This window comes from Thermobia domestica, chromosome 10, assembly GCF_964235325.1.
Source record: "Thermobia domestica chromosome 10, izTheDome1.hap1.1, whole genome shotgun sequence".
Taxonomy (NCBI): Eukaryota; Metazoa; Arthropoda; class Insecta; order Zygentoma; family Lepismatidae; genus Thermobia; species Thermobia domestica.
In genome coordinates, this window is record NC_137463.1 from 33,808,120 (window position 1) to 33,831,596 (window position 23,477).

Below are 23,477 nucleotides of genomic sequence, written 5' to 3' on the forward strand. Positions count from 1 at the left end.
CTGAATCCTTAAAAAATACTTTTAAAGTGTATACATTTCTTAAGTAACCCGGTATATACACGTGGTAGGTTTCGAAGGTTATGTACTTAATATAATAATTAAAGAAGTTCTGATTGGAGCTTTTCCTTTGCTGCTGACAAATCATGCTAAAACTATATTTTTAAAAATTATTATTATTATAAGAACTTATTGTTTCAAGTGGATCCAAACCACTATTCGGACATTCCACCCGAGGCTTAGTGTCTTCAACTGGGATCAAATTCAGCACCAACTGCACAGAAAACAGGGATGTTAGCCTCTTGGTCACGAGCATGTAATAATTATAGATATTTCCATTTAGATATGACACTAAAGCAGTATACTGATATAGGGATTAATTTAATTTTACAAGAACTCTGTTGTATGTCACTTCGTGAATAAAAATTCTGGTAAGTTCTTACACTGAAATAATTCTACACTAATTAGAATTATGTACGTATATTAAGGATTATATTAACATATAAAAAGTATCAAACATAAACATTACTCAAGAAAATTAAATAAAGAACTGTAACTCTTCTTTCTGCTTCACTGACTTTTGAAGTGTTTCCCTAAGAATTAAGAAGAAAAACTGTTGAATTATTGGCTAAAACTTTTGAAATAACTATATTTAAGAACTGTAGAAATGCTTTTGGGATTGAAAAATGGGAATAAGTCTCCACCATGCGGTTAGCCTATGAGTTATTTATGATTAATATGGAACGGGAAGTACGCGAGAGGTATTGTAGTTATATCAATAATTAACTTTATCAAGAACTTTAGTTATTGATAATTTTTATATTAGGCTAGCATTTATGAATATTTTGTTTATGGTGAAATGAAAGAATAGAGTTGTGGAGGAATGATTTTAATGCGTGTAATTTTATGTTTATTTGTGGTTGTTGAAACTTTTTAAGTATTGAATTATGACTAGGTATTGATGAATATGAAACGAGTATATACTTTAGATTTATAGATGTTGGTTTAATAGAAGTTTAGTAAATAATATATTTTTGTATTTTTTAATGTTGAGATTGGCTTTACAGTTTGATATGGATATTTTGTATTAAATTAGCGTTGCAACTAATCCCGATCTTAAAAAAGGTTGTTTTGTTTTTTAACTAGTGCTAAAATTATGCACTTACTATACCTGTAGTAAAATAGTAAATATGTGTATTTACATATATTTTTATCACATTTCTCTATACACAAATTTACACAATAACTTGTGTAAAGTAAATAACTTTAATATTTAGAAAGAAAGTCACATAGCAGTTGTTCTACAAATAAAAAATATGTAAATTATAATTTAGTTTTAAAATATTTATTTTACTACTATTTTTATAAGTCATAAAAATAATAAAAATAATATCCTCTTTGTTGAAAGTATTATTTGATAGTTTAACATGTTCTTAATTTGTGGTATTATAGTCGTGGCAAATTTCAGTGTGTCACTTTTCTTTGCACACACTTCTAAACTACTACCTGCTGCATTTAATAAAACCACTTCTTTTTTCCATTGTTGTTGTATCATCCCCTGTTATATTTACATCAGCATATACCACAATTTGGTGAGTAAAATTCATCTTTAGGCCTTGGTTGCTATCTTTGACTTTCCTTATAACGTGTTCCAGAACAAAATTAAATAATAATGGTGACAATGCATCTTCTTGTTTTCAGTCCAATCGTGGGGTTAAAACTCATCGAAAAGTACCTTCCTACTCTGAATTTACTTTGGGTTTCATTTAAACACATCTTAATTAATCTAAGTAGATTTTTCGATATTCTAAATTCGATAAGAATATTATATAATGTTTCCCTTCTAACTGAGTCTGGTATTTTTGAAGTCTATAAATAATTGATGTACCGGAGTATTGTATTCCCATTTCTTTTCGAGTATTTGAGGATAGTAAATATCTGGTCAATAGTTGATCGATTTTGCCTAATTCAGACTGATAACCTCCAATAATTTCATCTACGTATGGGATCAATCTTGCTAATAGAATGTTTGAGATGATTTTATAGGATGTTGACAAAAGAGAGATGCCTCGATACTTATTACAAACAGTTTTGTCACCTTTCTTGTGAATTGGAACAATGACTGATTTGTTCCAGTCTTGTGGCAATTCCTCCTTGTTCCAGATGATCATCTACACCAGGAGAGTTGTGTTTCTTTTATTTCTTTATAGTAATTTCTATTTCTGTTTGGTTAGGCTCTGGTACTGTTGTATGCATTTCATTTGTACGAATATTATTTTTGCACTGAGTGTTAATCAAATTGTCAAAGAAATTTTTCCATATAGGATATTCATAATACTATCTGTTTCCGTGAGAAGTGTTCCGTCCGCTTTCTTTAATAGGTTCCGTCCGTGAGGTTGATAACCTTTTGTAAATTCGTTGATGCCATTATACATCCCCCGAATGTTTTTATTTTTACAATTTTCTGCAAGCTCAATAATTTTATCTTTATAAGAGATACGTGTCTTTATTCTAAAAGTTTTGGAAGTTTCCCGCTTGATGTCAACGAAATTCTGTGCAGTTATGTCATTCAGATTGCACACCCTACGCAGATTTGCCTGTTTCTATTCTCTGCTAGTTTTGTGAATTCCTAGTCGAGCCATGATTTGTTCCTGTAGGGAAAGGGCGGGCAAAGTGAAACGTGCGGGCAAAGCGGAATTTGACATTTTCAGAAACATAACGCTATACATCAAGACACAGGTGGTAGCACTGAAGAGAAGCAAGTGGCATGACGCTATGATGTAATGGAAAACTCCATGTGCTGCGTTGCGCATGAGTAATAGAGGATAATCGTGTGACATGAAAAGACAAGTTTTCGGAAGGCCAGGAAGAAAAGGGTTGTAGTTCCTGAATATTCAACTGAAATACGTATTTTGCAATTAGATGAGTACAGTATTATTCATGGTAGAAATAGATGAAATGGTTTTGTGAATTGATGAAAACCTTGATTTGGAGAGGTATTAAATCTGAATCCTGCTGACGCAGGCAAAGAGGAATAACAGACGGCGAGCAAAGTGGAATTGTTTCACTTCGCCCGCTTCCACACACACACACAAACAATTCAAGTAGTATTCGAAAAGTCTTCGTGAACTACTTATTACATGGTTGGGACATTTTATGAAGCACGTTCGACCTTCAAAGGATGAAAAGGTTTTGCTATTGTTAGATGGACACATAAATCGTCACTCCCTGCATTAGATTTAGCTAAAGAACTTGGTATTGTTGCCATTTGTTTTCCGCCACACACGACGCATAGGTTACAATCCCTAAATGTCTCCTTCGGACCTCTTAAGAAATATTACAACAGTGCTTGCCAGCAACAGCTGTCTGCCCATCCTGGACAATCCATCACCGATTTTCATGTTGCTGAGCTTTTTAAGAGCGCTTATCTTCGTGCTGTAAAAATGGAAACTGTTGTGAATGGTATTGTGCGATGTAAAGTTAACCTAATAAATGAGAATGTATTTAATGACTCGGACTTCATGCCATGCCTAGCACCACGTAACACAATCACTGAGAATGAAAATATTCTCCCACAAGATTCACCTTCCACGTTTAGGGATCAAACTCGAGTAAATAAAAACTTGTATCAGGAAAATAATCTGGCTGATCTTTTTGTTCCTATTTCAGATACGTCACTTCAAAAAATCATTGTGATTCTCCGCTACCATTCTCCCATGTTGCATATATATCACCAATGCCACAAAGCAGAAGGCAATATGGAAACGTCAGACAAACCACGCTGAAGTGCTAAGGATATACCTGTGAAGAAGTCTCTTGAAGAACAACAGTTCAAACGGACGAAGAAATCTCCCAAGGAGATACGTATGGAATGGAATGCAACTGTCACTTCTGCAAATGCTGCTTACAATTATCTTATTCGTGATGAAAAATATGTAGATCCTCCATGTGAAGACCAGCTTCACTGTATGATTTGTCTCCGGCGGGCTCATGAAAACTGTTTGGCATTCGAGATCCTTCCATGATAACTTGCAGTTTGTGTAGGCAAATGTTCAGCTGTTAGATGGTTCGTGTTAATGTATGAAGGTGTTTCTACACATGAGCTTTTTTACATTTTTATATTCGATACTTACCTGTTTTCTTTCTTACACAGGACTTGCCATTTAAGAGTGTATTATAACTATGTAATTTCATATCGCCAACTTGCCATGCAATAATTACTTCAAGCATGGCTTTATTGTATGATTTGTTTTGAGTGGGTTCATGATAATTGTTCGGACAGTCAAGATTCTTCAGTACTAAACTGCCACTTTTAGAACTACGTGAACATAATGAGCTGTATTCTGAGTAGATTTTCATATCGTTTGAATAGACATTTATATGCAAAAGCTCCTTGAATATTTTTATTTTTACTTTCTATTTCATTTCTTACAAATGTATTGTAAACATAAAGTATTACAAATCTGTAACTTCATAATTTGTTCTCCGAAGTTAATAGTTGCGCAACCAATGTCTTAACTAAATTCGCGACTATTTCAACAAACAACAATTTTTACACTACACACATACACGTTCGAGTTTTCCCGCTTATATGCGGGCAAAGTGGACTGTCGCATATCGACATTAAATCTCGTCTATCACCAACATGATTCATCATTTTATTTCAGTTTTGTTGTATAATATGGCAGAAGATCCAAGCTTTCCATATGTGTATAAACATTCTGTTATTGTGTTTTGTTCTGACAATATTACGCCATTTATGACTTGTATGCCACTTTTCCCGCCGTTCCCTTATACTTCTGCGTGCTTCAATTTCTCTTTTGCTGAAATTTTAAAGCTATTTCTAATTTTAACCCAAGTATCCTGAATATTAGTGCATTCCAAACCTTCTAAAACCGATAATCTATTTGAAACTTGAATCTGGCATTCCCTTCTCACCTGACACTCCTCTAATTTCTTTAAATGTAATTTCTCCGTTTTCAGATGCTGAATCTTTCTTTCTTTCTTTTTTTTCAATGATTTTCTGTTTCTTGTCATTGCTTCAACGAGGTTGTAATCAGTCTCACAGTTTGTTCCTCAAAATGACCGAACATCAATTATGCTAAACTGTTTTCTCCTATCTACTAAACATGATCTGTTTGATTAAGTGCTCTCTTTCCATCTGGTGAGTTCAAAGTATATTTACGAATGTCGAGATGTAATACTTCGTTCTCTTTACGATAAGATTTTTTGGATGTTGCAAAGTTTACGAATTCAGCGGCGTTGTTATTATTTTCCGTATGCGGACTTTCATTCTCTATAATCGGTTTGAAAATATCCTCTCGTCTTACCTTTGCATGTGAAATCTCCTAACTGAACTTGTATAGGATATCACTGGAATTGTTTAAATACACCTTCTACTTCTTCGTAAAAACTTTCTTTCATATGGTAATTGTTATGTCAGTGGTGCCTCCCCCCTCATATCCATGACGCACTCCCCCTCAATTGTCTATCCGTAGGTGTTCTTGCATGAAAATTTTTTTTCGATTACTTTTTTACACCCCCTCAAACATATTTATATAGATTTTTAACCTCCCCAAATATTTCAATGATGCAGTTTGCGTCATAGCCCCCCTTTGTGGACACCCCTAGTTATGTTCTGTTGAAAGATATACATTTAGAACAATAAGTTTCCGTTCTACACTGTACCCTTTCCTTCCCATCTAACTTCCTGAACTCCCTCCAGACTTATAATATATTTCTTTAACTAGTTACGGACTTTAATGCGTCTGTCTTATAAAGACTTTTATATTTTATGTTCCAAATCTCATGCCCATGTTATTTTGGTGAGATCATGCTAAATTATCAATCCTGGGCCGAGGTTTCTAATACGAGTAGCGCTTGTATGAGAGTCCAATTACGTTAATTATTTGTAATTGCTTACAGTATGCTTTTAAAAAGTAGCTGAAGTACATGTATATTGTCACACTGAAAGTTTCATAAACAAATCGTGTTCAATCAAAGTTTGGTATAACTATTTTTTTTTTTTTTTTTTTAGGAATTTGCAAAGCACATCTAAAGCGTTCGTACCCCGTAAAAGTTCATTTTCTTCTATATCGGTAACAAACGTTTAGTGCGTGCAAACGACACAAATTTATTAATTTAATATTACTCTTAAGTAGAAATAAATCTCCTAAATATTATAACGATAACATTTATAAATATGTAGGCCTATATGTTGATATTGAAAACAATCCGTATCGTATGATATCATTTTTTCTTTATGGGCCGACCTGAACATTTAACTTGTTAAGTTTTGTGGCCAGACATGTATAAACATGTTTTTCTATACGGTTCAGAGATAATACGGAAAGAAGCCATTAATAGTGGACGTATCTTCAATTATAAAGAAGTAATTTTGTAAAAAATAAAAAAAGGCAAATGCAGGAAATTTTCGGAAAATATATCAATTTAAGTATATTTTATCTTGTAATCATTGAATATTTAGTGAGTAAACTACGTTTGAATTAGTTCCAGAAATTATAATATAACGTACTTAGGGCAAAGCAGATGTTGTAATATTTATAATCATTGGACTGTAGGTACACATGACACGACAGTGTTTAAACTTTAAATAATGTTTAAGTTATAATGTTTAAATAATGTAATATTAAATAACTTTAAATATTTTGATATCGACTTCAATATTTATAAATATATAAAAGTTACAATATAATATTGTTTCTCTAGGTATTTTGAACTTGGTTTTTGATCAAAGTTAATCATACTACCGTGGTACATGCTCTAGCGGTAATAAATAAATAAAAGAGGTATTAAAACAAATTTGTGTACTAAAAAATGTTTACCTGGATTAAATCTGTCGCTACATGTATAAAAGTCTCCGTGTTGGCAGTTAGTATTGTATCCCCAGCGGTCATTTGTTACTACAGTTTCCCTCACAGGGCTTTCATTGTACAACCAAGCAATAAATCCTGTTGAATTCCAGTATGTGTCTGGATTTTCCCATTCTCCATCACTCCATACAATCTCAGGCTCATAGGTTTCTACCTAAACATTAAAAATCAGTCAATAGACAAAATTGTTATTATTAAAATGTATCTTGTGATTACAAGCTTCACATAGATATTACTCTCCAACATGTCTAATGGTATGATTTACATTGTGATGAGAAACGCTGGTTTACATCTCAAAACTTTTTGGGTCTATGATCGTACACAGGAAGTAAAAAATATTTTTGTTCCAGCGATATTAAATAACGAGAAGTAAATGTAGGTACAGTAGACTATTTTACAGTAGATTGGTATATGCTGTAGGAAAATATAAAATTCTATTAATATCAGGATAAAATGGCGATACATAAATGAGGATTGTGCGTCGTTTGTGTGTTTGTTTTTTTTAGAATTATTGTTGAAACTAACTCACGTTACATTGATGTTACATCTACAAATTTCAAAAGCTTCTTAGTGAAACAATTTTAAATAAATATTACTACAGCAACAATTCAAAATTTGCAATATTAAAAATTTAAGTGTTGATTTCTTGGCAATCACATACAATTCAAACATTTTACTTTTCAGTCTTATAGACATTTTACAATTTAAGCTACAACATTTTGTTATTATATGACAAGCAAATATTAATGACTGTTGGAAACCAAGGACATTTATGCTCTTTCTTTCAAATAGTTAATACGTTAGTCAGTGGCGGATCTTGAAAGGTCATATTACGAAAAATTAAATATCTTTCGTCGTAAAATAAGGGAGGAAACATACTTAATGTACTAAATCTTGTATACGAGAATTAGAACATTAAGTAAGTTTCCTTCCCTTTATCTGTATACAAGAATTAGAACGTTAGTTAAGCTTTCTTCCCTTTGCTTGCATACTAGAGTTAGAACATTAGGTAAGTATTCTTTCCTTAGATTGTATACAAGAATTAGAATATTAGGTAAGTTTCCTTCGCTTTATCTGTATACAAGAATTAGAACATTAGATTAGTTTTCTTTGTTTAGTTTGAAGCGATAAAAGTTTTTTTCAATATCATTTACCTCACAGGCCACCACTAATGTTAATATAAGTTATTTGTTATAACATTATTACATGCTAGCCTATTTTAAGTTCGCATACTTTCAGTGATAGGATATTAAACTTCCTTCAACAGAAAATTATCTCAAAGTATCTTAACAAGTGTTTCTTAAGGGAGGAATTGTATTATTGGTTGTAGGTTTAGTTTAGAAGGGCGTATCTATTGTGGGTATAAATACAGTATACCATACAAATGACAATGCGAAAAACACGAACTGCCTTGTACTAGGTAGCCACTAGAAAGCACAAATGCTATCTAACCGAGTCAGGGCACGAGCGCAGCAGAGGGGCTCGTTCGGGGAAAGATGTGCGTTTCTAAGGAGCAGCACGTCAGCTACGATAGCCATCTTCATAAGCGAGAATAGTCCAAAAAATTATATTACATAAAACTACATACTTTGCGTTTGGCACAACTTTGCGACACTTCTATGGTTATGCATAATCACTCCGTACAGTGCTTTGAGTTCATCATTGCTTCGTTACGGAGTACTACGTTTTATAGAGCACACAGTCTGCATTAGGTGTTTCTACCTTATTATACGTGTTAGAGGTAAGATACCCATATTTTTCATTACTTATGCATTAATATTGTAAAGTGGAACTATTTCTCCCATAAATTTTAAAATCTATGTACTTAAAATACTGGCACTCTCATAAATTATTATTAATATTGGCATATTAATCTAGATACTTCAGTTCAGAACTAATTTTTCGTCAAAGATATATATTTACAGTTAGTTCATAATGTTGCTCAGCATGATTGTACTTTATTAAGGCGATTTTAGTTGAGGTTTACGCCAAAAAGAAAATTCGAGCCAAATATCTTTGTTGCTAGTGAAGTTCATTGCTGGACCAATTTTACACAATAATACTGATCATGTTTTAATGGAAAATTTTATAGTTTTTTTTTTGTTTATCGTGTCAGAGAAATCAAATTTTTGTATTCATGTTTGTAATAATTTCCATATTTAAATTAAAAATAATTATAACTTTAAAACAACCTATGGAGATTCAGAATATTGTTTGAAGAAGAAACCGTACCAATTCATACAGCTCAGGCATCGTCTTCTGTACCACGAAATCATTCGTTGTCCACTGATTGTCTTTATCTCTTAAGTACAAAGGATTAAACCATTCCAGTAACGAGTGATATAATCCAAGCCGCAACGTAGTGTTTTGTTTGATGGCAGCAGCAAATTCACCTAGCAAAAGAAGCACTTAAGATTAGAGATAAAATTGGAAATGAGGGGTTTCTGGCGGATGAAAGCAAATGCTCACTGGAATTGAGCTGCAATTACAATGTCGTGGGAAATCAATTATTAATTTCGGTATCCTTTTAATGTTCCATAGCATTAATTACATATATGTGAAAACAGAACAACTGTAAACTGATCAGTTGTAATACTTACATTGTCCTGAAATTTCTGGAAGATTCTGAGTGATATGTGTTCTTATTTATTTCGCTATTTACATAGATGAGATCCACTAATTATTCATAACTAATGAGAGGTCACTTTTACTTTAGTCAAGTATAGTAAATTTAATAACTGCGCGAATGCCAAATAAATAGGAATAATCTTCAAATATTCAATATTAATAATGTTCAAGATGGCGGAAGTTAATTCCCCTTTAAACTCAGTACCTACTATTACTATAATGGACAGCCAAGAAAGTACACGTAAAGTGAATTTATCAAATTAACAGAAACCAGAAGGGAGATAAGTGTTGGTAGAGAATCTTTAAATGTAAGAGTAATAACACATCAGAGCCTGTGCACAATTGCGAATGAGCTAAAACCAAATAGTCAAGAACCTTTATACATCACACCAGTATGTTCCATATCTGATGTATTTAAAATCTAAAAAGGAGTATATTTGGGAAATAATGCATAATGTCAATTAGCAGAAAATTACATCTTGCACACATACCTGGTATTGATTAAATTTAATCCATAAATGAAATCTTGTTAGAATTATTTTTTATACAGGAAAGGAAGCTAGCAATTTTATTGATAATGACATAATTGTAAAAAATGAGTGGGAAGCTTTTATTTCCAGTCACGTTCTGTATACTGCAGGTATTATAAAAGACGTTGATACAGATTCCACTATCGACGGTTTACTGCATGATGTTAAATGCGATGTATCCGTTACTTCTGTCTGTAGAATATACAGGAAAGACCAGTTCTGTTAAAATACATTCAAAAACAATAATTCTAACATTTAATTCGTAGACATTGAGGTACTAAAGAATAGTAAGCTATGTTTCATGAGATTACCGGTTTGTACATATATTCCGATGGTAAAACAATGCGTGACTGGGTGTTTTAAATATGGACATACAGTAAATAAATGCAATAACAAATGAACAATTTGTAAATATTGTGGAGATAGTCATATTAACGAGATGTGTAAAAGAATACGTATTTTATTAAGTGAAGACTGAGTTATGTAGCAGACTTTCTGGATTACCCAAGGAGGAAACGTCAGAAAAGTATGGCGTTAATGGCAATAAACAAACTATCATTCACTAAAGTTTCAAAATACACATTCATAATTCAAATACTTAATCTTAAAAGAATCATGCGTTAGCTAATACAGTTCTTAAGTTTACGTAATCAATGAACAACTACGCAGAAAAAGTAAACGTTAAGTGCTTTCAAAACTGTAAAATTCAACAGACAACATAAAGTATTAATGTAACTAATACTATTAATTAAGTAGACTGTAAATTATTATACTTACATGTGCTATTTAAATATTATATTAATAACATAATTGGTATGATTGATATTTACATACGTTAGTAGCTTACCTACAAGATTTCTTCGAGGACCTACGTCCATTGAATTCCAACTGAATGAGTATTTAGAAGGCCACAAAGTATAACCTTCATGGTGTTTGGTGGTCAACACAACATACCTAAATGAAACAATAATAACAAGTGAGTTTCATTTCACAGTGAGAAACTATCGTAGACTTCCAAAGTATATGAATTCAATACTCAAATTTGAAGTACATATACAACTATTCCAATAGAGGAATCATATGGAAGGTAGAAAATGTCTCTCTGACACTAAATCCATATCAAAAAGCCATTACACGCTATCTCTTACTCTTTTCACTATATTGGGATGAGTATTGGAACCGAAAGTTCTAATTGATGTATATCATTTCTGGTTACAATAGAGGAATAATATCAGAGATGAAATATACATCCTCGTGGTGCACTACTTTTCGATATCGCACTCGTGGTGCACATCAAAACACTACTTTTCGATATCTATTTCCATTTTATCCATTATACGATCAGGATTGTAACCGGCATTCATAGATTTTCACCACTTCCGGTTTGAACGGATAGATAAAAAAGACAAATCATCCTCGGGACGCTGAATCTGAGTAAAAAGAATCACTCGCGTTCTTATCGATTTTACTCTATGGGAATATCTATTGAAGCAGGAAATACTAATATATATCAGTTGCTTAGGGTTTTGGTAGAGTATTTCAGATACTGATGGTTATTCTCTTAAGGTAATTGATTGGTAGAAAAACCCGCTTGTCACTATCTATTACAATTTCTACTTTATGGCGATAAACGTTAATACCAGAAACTTGATTTTTACTACTTTCAGTTTGAATGAAGGATTAACAAAGAAGATAAAACCTATTCTTTGAACGCAGAATCGATTGCAGAAAATATTTTGATACCGATTTCGATATCTATTACCATTTTGGCCTATGAAAATCAATATTGAAACCAGAAGTATTTGTGAATTTCAATAACTTCCGTGTCCAGTAGGGTGTTGCACGTAGTGATGTTACGTTCTCTTGAGATTTTGAATCGATTGCAAAAAGTCACTTGTTGCTATCTGTTGTAGTTCTTGCTCTATGGTGATAAACGCTGAAACCGGAAATGGTTTAATTTTGCCACTTCAGGTTTAAATAGCGGTGAAGAACGGATGAGATGTAACTTAGTCTTGGGACGCTGAATTGATTGGCAGTAAGTCTCTTCTCTATCTCTCTTAAAGTTTCTCCTTTGATACCTTTCGAAACACAGGCAAACGGACGGATAAAGTCATTCTGTAAGACGTCCGAAACTTATGCATAGAATGGTTTGAAGGTCTAATAAATAATCTGATACTGTCCTGAACATGGTACAAACAAGTTTATATCAATTACTCCAAGTCATGCGTTAATTGTGTGAAAAATACAGTCATTATATTAGTCATAAATGTTAATTTAGACAAATATCAAAATACATTACTCAATATTCGAGGGAAATTAGGGAGATATCAACCCCTGTAATAAAAGCAAAAGTATCACTGAAAGATAGGATGCAAAACATAATACAGTGTTGTAATTTTCTACTCGGAAGTACATATTACCCTCTTATAATTTCTCCTAAACTAGCATACTGGCTGTACTAAAAGTAAAAATAATACAATAAGCAGATGCAACATTACTATTGAATACTGGATATTTACTGTGGTCAGAAAAATTTCAACTTTAATTTGCAACTGTTATGTGTGGTGGTTCACTTGGTCATTGACTTATTACAGCAAAGACATTTTGAGAAGGAATGTTTTTTCTGTCTAGTGTACTACCTCACAGATTTAAATTCAAATTACAAATTTTGTGCTAAATATGTATGAACTGAGAACAATTAACTCCTAGCGTTCCAGGTGTAATTTTGCTATGTGCATGCTGTAATGCCAGGTTATTATTCACTGTTAAAAGACTGTCTAAACCGTTATATAGGTCATAGTTATGTATAAAGTTCAATGAATATAAATTTTTGTACAATCGCACAAGCTCGTACACACACGTATATATACATATAAATCTGTTCCTTTTTGGATAAATTATACACACCCACACAAAGACATACATTGAGCGAGCTTGCACATATACATGCACGAGGAGAGTTCACATTACTGATTAAAAAAAAATATATATATATTTGCGTTGTTGAACATTTGGGCTGAAAAGGTAAATTTTGATGTTCTGAAGGGGTTTTATGTTGCTTCATGTTGGTAACACTGACCGGAAATGAGTAAGGTGCTGTCACCTAAGGAGAAACAGTAGAACTAACTCGTTTCTTGCGTCTGCTACAAAAAAATCATGACCTCCATTATTAATATGACCCTTAATAAAGGGTACATTTCCATGGGTGTCATTAATATTTTGCAATGGAGTGTTTTAACATCCACCGGATGTCATTGGAACGCAAGGGGTTAATGTCCGTTATGAAGAAGGACTAAGGCGGTGCGAGAAAAGAAGACTGTCTTATCCGTACAAGATAGGGATTCTGTCACATTAATACAGGTATATTTTCCGTGACAATCAAATTTGTTTGTATTCTGAAGTTGTCCGCTATTTAGAGAATCGGTTAAGGCAGTTTTCATGGTACTAGTAAAGCTTTCGTTGCAATTCATTCATTAGTATGTATTAACTCAGTGGCGGCTCTTGAGGAAAGTCATACTGGCAGACATTACGGGCCTTATGCAGAGTCGTTTTGAAATCTGATTAACGCCATATTACGAGGTTGACTAACGGATGGTTATCAAAATTGTATTCAGAGTCTCTGATTAGGACGTATTTAACGAAGTTAATCACATGTGACTAACTAATCTAAAGCAGAGGCTAATCTTGTACCCACGGTTTAGCGTGCGACAGAACATTTCGTATTTCGTATTTCATGTGTTTTCATTTTTACAGACTGCGCATGTGCTGATTTACTTTTCCATAGTTGCCACATTTATTTTTCTCACCCGATGCATTGGAGTTATATAAGTTAATCATACCCAAATCATCTTTTTAGTTGTACTCAAAGTAGACTCTGGATACCAAAAAGTGCACCTTCCTTAGTAAAGAGTTAGTATGCCTCTAAGTAGACTGTCACTAAAACTCGTTTAACGAATTCTCTCTGAATACCGCCCTACAATTTTATCACTATAAGCTAAGACGGAAACGTGTCTAACGTCCTAATCCTTGAATAGATCTATAAGAATTAGTATTTACGTTTTCTTCTCATAGCTTGTAATTTTTACTGGTGTCACTTCGCTCAAGAACCGCCGCTGAGCTAAATAAACCCGAACATTCTCAAATACAGAATCCTTAGAGTTTTATTAGATGCAGTCTGGATTTATGAACAAACAGCATTAAACTTAATAGTAGTGTCCAATGTAATACAACACAGAGCTAATGTAATAATTCTAAAGTAAAAAATGAACTAGATTTGTTTCTTTCATGCAACCAATATCTTATCTCAAGTACTCGGCAGGACAAATGAAACCAATAGCTTTTTGTACTTGTTCTGTTTAATGGTACTTTAGATAAAACGAGTGCTTTCTAACAGGAGGGGAAAGCCCATAAAATAAGTTTACCATTTTATGAAGAAGATAAACATTGCAATAAGATTACTTTCTGACAAACCTGGTTCATTATTAGAAAGGTTCTGTATATATCGTATATTCATGTACTCATTGCATATTCGTATTATAGTTAGAGGTTTCTTCTAGCACAGTTCCTGAGAAAGAGGAGGGAATTTCCTGGAGCTAAGATAAATTAAATTGTGATTTCCTAGGTAGATGTTATTCGTGTGATGAGCTGGTCGCAATGCACCTCGCTCACATTGTGATTTTGCCTCTTCCCTACGCGCCTGGACGAAATTTTCTTAAAGAAAGCCCTATTGTTGGAATGTTACCAATTTCGCACACACACACACACACACACACACACACACACACACACACACACACACACACACACAAACTCATTTTATGTTCGGAATTGTGTATGTTGTCATGAATATTTTTCTTCATTTAATAAAACATATCTTACGTTGATTTTTTCCGCAAAAATATGAGTAGAAAAACAAATACCGTGCGTATAGCAATATTCGACAATATGATTAACGTCCTATGAATAGAAAGGGACGAGGACATATAGATGGCAATCGAGAGATCGTATTGCTGAACAAAATGATATAGACTAGTATGTGAATTAAAGCCTCAAACGTAACTTTCCAGAAAATGGACAAAACCAAATTTCTTTGTAAAGATAAAGGAGGACATTCTTCATACTGAAATATACCCTCATTAGCTCTTAATTATGATAATTGCAAGATAATCTATATTACAAAATTGAAAGTGACTATGTAATTCCTAATCTCTTCAAACACCCGATCATTCTCGATCAAATTTTCAACATAGATAAGGTTCGATGTTTTTTTTTTTTAAATCATTTCACTTTGATTGAGCAACATAGGGAAGGGGAGGAGGGAAAATATACAAAAATCAATATAAATAAAAATAAAAGTAACTAGGTTTGTCAGTTAATAGCTCTTGAACCACCAGACCGATTTGAATCAAATTTTCAACGTGGATGAGGTTCGAGCCTAGAAACTTTTCTACTATTTCACTTAAACGGTAGAACTTAGGGTTGGGGAGGAGAGGAGGGGAGATATATAAAAATTAATAAAACTTAACTCTTGAACCACCCGACCAATCTCTCTCAAACTTTTAACATAAATAAGGTTCGGGATTGGGACGATTTTTATCGTTTCAGTTTCACGGTGCAATCTAGGAGAGGGAAGATATATGTTTAAAAAAAGTTGAAAGTGACTATCTTTGTGTCTTCATCACTGTTGAACCCCCTGAAAGTTCTCAATCAAATTTTCAACATAGATGAGGTTCGTACCTGACATGGTTTTTATCATATCATTTTGACGGTACAACTTAGGGAAGGGGGAGGGCGGGGAGAGATATAAAAAAGAATTCAACATAGATGAAGTTTGGGTCTGGAAAGTATATATATATATAATTTCACTTTGACGGTAGAAAGTAGGGGAAGGGGAGGGGAGTTTTACATGTATAAAACTTAATAACTCTTGAACCACCCGACAGATCTCGATCAAAATTTCAATATAGACGAGGTTCGGGCCTGCAATGATTTTTATGATATCACTTTGATGGTGCAACTTAGGGTGGAGGAGGGGAAGGGGGAGAGACATTTAAAAATTATCGAAAATTTCCCATATTAGAGTCTCCAAATTCAGCACCACAACTTGGGAAGGGAGAGGAAGCATATATATATATATATATATGTGTGTGTGTGTGTGTGTGTGTGTGTGTGTGTGGAGAGAGAGAGAGAGAGAAATGACCGAATATGATCAATATTAGCGTAGATTCCATAGTTTTCAGGATTGCTGAGTGGAACAGTGACACGATGCCGTTTACGTTCAGATTCAGCCCTGCAACTTGGGGAAGGGGAGATGCATGAAAATGATTAAAAATGACCAATATTAGTGTCGAATCCATAGCTGTAGAGGTTGCTGAGATGAACAGTGACACTTCCGATGCCATGCCCTACAACATGGGGAAGGAGAGGGTGGAAATGTATAAAATTCATCGAAAATGTCCGATGTTAGTGCCGAATCCAAAGTTTTCGGGGTTGCTGTGATGCATAGTGACATTTCTGATACCGTTTAAACCTAAATTCAACCAAGCAACATAGTGGAAGGAGGAGAGGAGAAAAATATAAAAATGATCAAAAATGACCGATATCAGAGAGCGCTTTAGTAGTTAGTAAAAAGTGACTGACTAACGGAACATATTACTATTTTTACTTAATTTAATCCAGCGAAGCGGGTAATTGATCCTAGTAGTACATATAGTATGATTAATAAGATATAACCAAGTTAAATTACAAGATCTGTCTGGAAAATAATGTCACCAAGTTGTTTTCTCATGTGCAAATCCTTGGTTACAATTTCGTGGAAAATATTGAACATATCAGCAACTAAAGAAACACTCATTCGACAGTCTGTTTGTAAACGTTCTTTCACACGAGTCATATTTCCGTCGTTTGAGAAAGTTGATAGGCGTCCAGCACATACTTCGTCGTAGATTTCTTCACTTCCTCCCAAAAACCCCTTGTGTCATCTGTGGACTTGCCTTTATGATAAATTTTCATGCCCAAAGGGCTGTTAAGCCATTGTAAAAGTTTCCGCTGCAGACTTGCCGAATTTCACACAAAACTTGATCCCGTATCCTTGTCCGACTGAGCCCTACATCGCAACTTGTACAAGAGACGACGAAAAAAAAAAAAAAAAAGACGAAGAAAAAGTTTACGAAATCGCTCGTCCTTCACCTCTGAGAGCTTGGAGACAACTGAGCAAGCACTTCCTCGGTAGTTGAATCACGCCACTATCGATCTTGACGGATAGAGTGCACTGCAATGTACAGTCGTTTCACAATAAAATATATTACATTATTTTCCGGAGAGATCTCGCATAATTAATTCTTACAAGTAAATTTCTGTTTAGCAAAAATATTTTTTGAAGATAAGACATCTGTGAGTCGATAGGTCATTATCCAGCTGAATAAAAATACATAGCACGCTTAAGACCAAACCCTCATGCGTAGTACTCGAAAAAATCGCAAAGTTTTATAGTGCCAGAAAGGATAGGTCCTGGAGGTACGGACTCTTTCTCCCGAAATCCTGACTTTTCTCTAAATTTAGCCTAATTTTAGGGATGATTTTTATAAATTTTAATATAATTTATTCTCACTGAATTTGAAACTCTTCGTTTAAAAGGTTTGGACCTCTTCCGAAATAAATTCTGCGTACGTGTCTGCTAAAATGTATATCATTTCTGGCAATAATAATTTATATTTTGCTAGAGGAAATTGTTATTTATTTATTTATATACGTATGTAGCAAAATACAATATTGACTAGCATATCGTAATTGTAGTTTATATTTTCCTAACTGTGACACGCATACTACTTATAATAAAAATCACCATGTCTATGCATACTTACTAAATCCATACAACTCAAAAAAAGTACAAGTGGAATAATTTACCTTGCACCTGAACTTTGAAAAATCTCAGCCCATTCATTAGGATTGTAAAATTCAGCTGTAAATTCACGAGCAAATGCTTGATATGTAAATCCAGGGGGATAATTCTTCTCCATAAACTCAACAAATACTGGATCCTTCTCTAAAAATATTACCAAAAAATAAAAACTTAAAATAACAACACTACAGCATGTTTTCGTACATAAAATTTTAGTAACTACTAGAAGTTTGAATGTAACTTAATAATTATATTACTTGAATTTAAGTAATTTCTATATATAGATAAGAACTACGATAATTACATTGTAAATTATAAGTGCATTTCCATTCCATTTGTTTGTTTGTTAAGGTGTAGTGTCATTTTCCAGTACAGCTTTTATGTGAGATAAGAACCTACAGTTTAAGGTGGAATCGAAACCACAGTATTTCTGTCTCATTAGGAATTGAACATGGAACCCAATGTAGTAAACACGCATGCTAGTCATTAAACTGCTTTCTGGTTCAAGTTAAACGTTCCTTCCTTGTTCGGATATATTTTTTTTTTCTGTTTAATGGAAAGAATCCAATGGCTTCAAACCTGTCCGTAAAGATACGATTTAATAAATACAATAGAAAATAATCCCGGGAAACTATCTTAGGTATTCGTGTGAGACTAGATAAATTGAGGTTCATGAATTGTAAACATTATTTTTGTTTTCCTTTGAACCCTACTTTGTACGTTCTAATCCCTCTCAAAAATTAAATGTCTTAATTAATAAACGATGTGTGTAAATATTGTGGCTATTTTTAAAAAAATGCATTGTAGACACTAAATGATGCAATTCGTAAATAAGGAAATGTCTTAAGAAGCTAAAATTAACTAATTTATTAACCTACTATATTACAAAATGCTCATCTTAAGGCTGCATTGGAATAGTGAAAGGTGGAGCAGAACGGAGTATGTGGAGCACCACTATTTAATAGAGATTTCAGGTTTTGGTTTTCATGATGTTTAATGTTTTGACCAAGTTAAAGCTTTTTATAATCATAATCATAATTTATTGCATCCATTCATCGTCATACAACGAAATTGGACATGTCAGTTATATATGCAGGGTTTTTCAAAACAATACAGACAACGTTTGCGATGTGATTCCTAACACCAAGATGAGACAAAAAGTGTAGACTAACCTGAGTGCACAAACGCTTCCTTCCGGATATATATACACTGGATGTTTCAAAACAACACAGACAACATTTGGGAGATGATTCCTGACACCAAGATAAGACGAACAGTATAGACCAACCTGGGTGCACAAATGCTTCTTTGGGAGTTATAGGCTGCCGAAAACATGAAAAAAAAAGAAAAAAAAACTTTAAAAATCCGTAGCTCTACAACTATGGAACCTATCGTAGTCGGATCAAGACTTCACTTAGAAACTAAAATGTGTGCTATCCAAAAATACATGTTTCAGAATCCTAAGGTACTTACGCAATAATTTTTACAGAGAGAGTTTGGCTACGGGCATATAGTTTGAAGCACTAACCAACTACCCCTATAAAAATTGTTGCGAAAGTATCGCAGGATTCTGAAACATGGATATTTGGATAAGGTACATATTAGTTCCTAAATAAAGTTTTGTCTCGACTAAGGTAGGTCGCATAGTTTTGGAACTATGGACTTTTAAAGTTCATTTTTTCATGTTTTCGGCAGCCTATAACTCCCAAAGAAGCATTTGTGCACCCAGGTTGGTCTATACTGTTCGTCTTATCTTGGTGTCAGGAATCATCTCCCAAATGTTGTCTGTGTTGTTTTGAAACATCCAGTGTATATATATATATATATATATATATATATATATATATATATATATATATATATATAGTGGTCGAAATGAGACGGTATGCGGTGGTATGCCATACGGCCTCTGGTTTTTCAGTAAGGAGGACCAACCGTCTCTGTTTTTTCAGTGATCAAGACAATATTTAAATAGACGGTATGTTGAATCAAAATCGTAATAAAACATACCGCCTCTGCTTTTTTCCACTTCCAACTATATATATATATATATATATATATATATATATATATATATATATAGGCACGTCACGTGTGACAATTTGTATATTTTCTATATTTGAGCAAAGTATTCAATTTCTTTTCTCGTAAGACTTATCGTCAATTCACATTCAATTCTAAGTAGTCGGCTAATAACTATTTTAGCATCTAATTTTCTTTCTGTTACATTCATATATAGATATAAATATGTTGTATATCAAGGACTTTTTATGATTTACAGTATTAAACCCTTCCATCGTACCTACGAAATATATCCCACCGATTATAACCTCTTCCGGTATCTCGATTGCCTTCTTGGATGGGAGGAACTTCCCTCATGGCAAGATATACGTGCAGTTGAGAAATTCTTTGCGTCGCAGACTCTAGAGTTCTTTCGTCACGGTACCTTTTGATTGGCCGAGCGATGGCAAACCTATGTAGTGTCAATCGGAGACAATTTTAATTAAACAGTTTCTTTTCTTTCCTTTGAAAGTGATATATGTCACTCACGAGGGATGGGTGCGATGTCACTCAGAGATAATTTCACCAATTTTGGTGTAGGAGTAGGTAATGAGAAAAGAAAAGGACGAGTGGAAGCATTCGTTAAGCAGGCGTTATGAATCAGAAATAATGGACCCTACAGTTCAAGAGAAGTATGGCCTTTCAATCAGATATTTTTGGAACGGAGCCTTTGCTCGCTGTTACGGTCAATGCAGAAAAAGTTAGATAAAGCAGAATGAAAACAGAAAAGGTGAGCTGAAAAAGAATGCTTCAATGTTCGCCCTCAGTCCCACCAGGCGAATACAGGGATACTAAATCATCACCTGCCCTTGTCATTACCCACCTTGTCTTTACAAAGAGGAATTGAAATAAATTTTTAAGAAGACAGTCTCATCTTTTTCAAACTGAACGTGTTTTTTATATTTCTTTCGAACACAGTTCCCGGTACTATGTGTGCCTGTTATACTTTTCAATGCCTCTGTTAACAACTGTTTCATGTAAAAAAAAGTATGTAACTCACTGTATTTCTATATTAAGGTTAACTACGGCATTTTCTAATCTTGTTGAGGCAAATTTGGAAGCTAACTTTACGAACATGGCATGTGTGTGTAGCCAGTGAAGATGTTCTGTCTCCTGTGTGCTAGGCAACAGAAGTGAAACGCTCATGTTCATTTTGTATTCACACTATTAAAGCGTAGTGTTTGTAAAAGATGAGTAAGTTATATTTGGAGACTTGAACGCAGTTGTTACAAGGCTGTTTCTGTACAATACATTTTGCTGCTTTCTAGTGGCGAGTAGAACAAATTCAAATATTTCCTATATCCTTGTTAACATAGTTGTGTTAATGAACAGTCCTGTATGTATTCAAACGGTTATTTTTGTTATGGCTATCCACAGTTGTTCCCATTTTAAACATCACTAATCCCAAAATATATATTTAAATTCACCTCACAAGCACACAATACTTTAATTTTGGTGGGCGCCACGTCGTAAATATCAAACGCCCGTGCAAATGAAATCAGTTAATATTGGTGGGTTCAAACATTTAATACTTGCGTACTGACAGCATCTTATAGTATGAAGAAATACAGCAGCTTCATTTCGACCTCTTCCCTGGAAAACTTCTAAGGATACTTATGATTAATTTCTGTATATATTTTCTTTATGTTTTAAATATAATTTCATTAAGCTAACTAGTGATGCGTACCCAATTGGTAACAGCAAGGGCAGGGCAGTTGATAGATTTAGTATCTCGACATTCGCCTGGTGGGACTGAGAGCGGACATTGGCGCATTTTCTATTCAGTTTATCTTTTCTGTTTTCAATCTACTTTATTTAACTTTTTTTTGCATTGACCGTAACAGCGAGCAAAGGCTCCGTCCCATCAATATCTGATTGACAGGCCATACTTCTCCTGAGCTGTAGGGCCCATTATCTCTTATTCCGAACACCTGCGAAACGAATGCTTCCACACGTTCTTTCCTATTCCCATTAGCTACTCCTACACCAAGTTTTGTACAATTATATCTGAGTGACATCGTGCCCTTTCCTCGTCAGAGATTTCAATCATACTGATTGAATATTAAGCTCCGTTTCTATTTAATATTTAATGTCACTTTTAGCGGAATAGAAACTAAATAATAAATAACTGCTTTCTATTGGTTGGTTTTGGAAATTCAAAATATCAGTATTAAATTTAGTACATGTGATTTTATATATCAAGTTTTCGTTTTAAGTCTTTATGTCCAATACTAGCCCAGTTAAGAACCTGGTCGACCCCATATTGTATGTAAATTTACTTATATAACTTTACATTAATTTATGTATAATTCCTTTTTTGAGATATTTTACTGAATGCAACTGAAATATGTAACAGTAAAGCTTACCATGCCAATTCCACCAGAACCATTCGTGACCATAAGCAGGAACAGAAAATAGTCCCCAATGAATAAAAATACCAATTTTCGCTTCGTCGTACCAACTTGGCAGTGGTCGGGTATCCAAACTCTCCCACGTAGCCTCATATTGGGCTGCCACCAAAGACAGCAAACCTAAGAAGGCTAATATTCGTACAATCGTACCCATTGCTTGAAACCTTTAAAAGTTTATATGTACTAGAATATCCTACTTGTGTTTAATAGTTTCGGCTTCGTTCACATAAGATAAAAATCTTAATCAGATTCAAAACACTTATATGCCTTTCTTATCTTTCCTAAGTTGATCATGTTTTCGTTACGTAGGCCTATACAAAGGTTATATTTTCTCTGTTTCTATCTTATTTTTATTCAAACGTTCCGACGTTTATCTTTATGATAGAATCAGTTCGATAACAAAAATTATATTCAAGAAGTCCTGACCTGACCTAACTCCTGTCTGACACATATCTAAGTGACTTAAGGTGTCTCACCACAGAAACAAAACTGTTATTGGACAGTATCCTCCACTGAGCCAATATAGCCCTAATTGTTGAAATACAGCTTCCGAAGATTCTGTTTTACATTGTCTTCCACTTTGATCTTGGTTTACTCAATGGTCTTTCACCCATATGTTTTCACTGGGTCAGGTAGCGTGGTCATGGTCTTCTTGGAGGCGAGTTAGTTTGATGGAGAACGACTTATATTGTGAAGGTTAAATCACCACAGTGAAGCCCAGGTCGTGATTCTGACCCGCTTTAATGGTAAACTCTGTCCTTTGTAGCAGGTATTGCGAAAGTAAGTCAAATACAAGATCTCAAGTTTATACATTTGATACTTATAGTGGTATATACCTTGATTCGTGTTATTCGTGCTAGGACGTGTTTTCTTTGATGCCTTGTACCTTTATTATCCGTATGGTGTTTAGGTTTTTTCTTGAAGTCTAAGATCACATATAGTGAAGTGATACCTCATATAGCTTTCTCCATCCAGTTATTTTACAATCGAGTATTTTTCTTTCAACTTTACTTTTAACAAATTCCTTTTCCTCTCACGAGCAGATTTAACATCTATA

At 33.9% G+C, this 23,477-nt stretch overlaps 1 protein-coding gene across 1 annotated transcript in view; it reads right to left on the reverse strand.

The window, feature by feature from the left end:
- The window catches only part of LOC145661958 (alpha-L-fucosidase-like), a 29,826-nt gene extending 7,188 nt beyond the window's left edge, over positions 1–22,638 (reverse strand). The window contains exons 1-5 of the mRNA XM_081727309.1: positions 22,376–22,638; positions 17,954–18,092; positions 10,896–11,002; positions 9,123–9,283; positions 6,843–7,044 (exon numbers count right to left, since the gene is read on the reverse strand). Coding sequence (XP_081583435.1) covers positions 6,843–7,044; positions 9,123–9,283; positions 10,896–11,002; positions 17,954–18,092; positions 22,376–22,574 — 808 coding nt within the window. The 5' untranslated portion in view covers positions 22,575–22,638. The remainder of the gene's footprint in view (positions 1–6,842; positions 7,045–9,122; positions 9,284–10,895; positions 11,003–17,953; positions 18,093–22,375) is intronic.
- Positions 22,639–23,477: the final 839 nt, after the last annotated feature.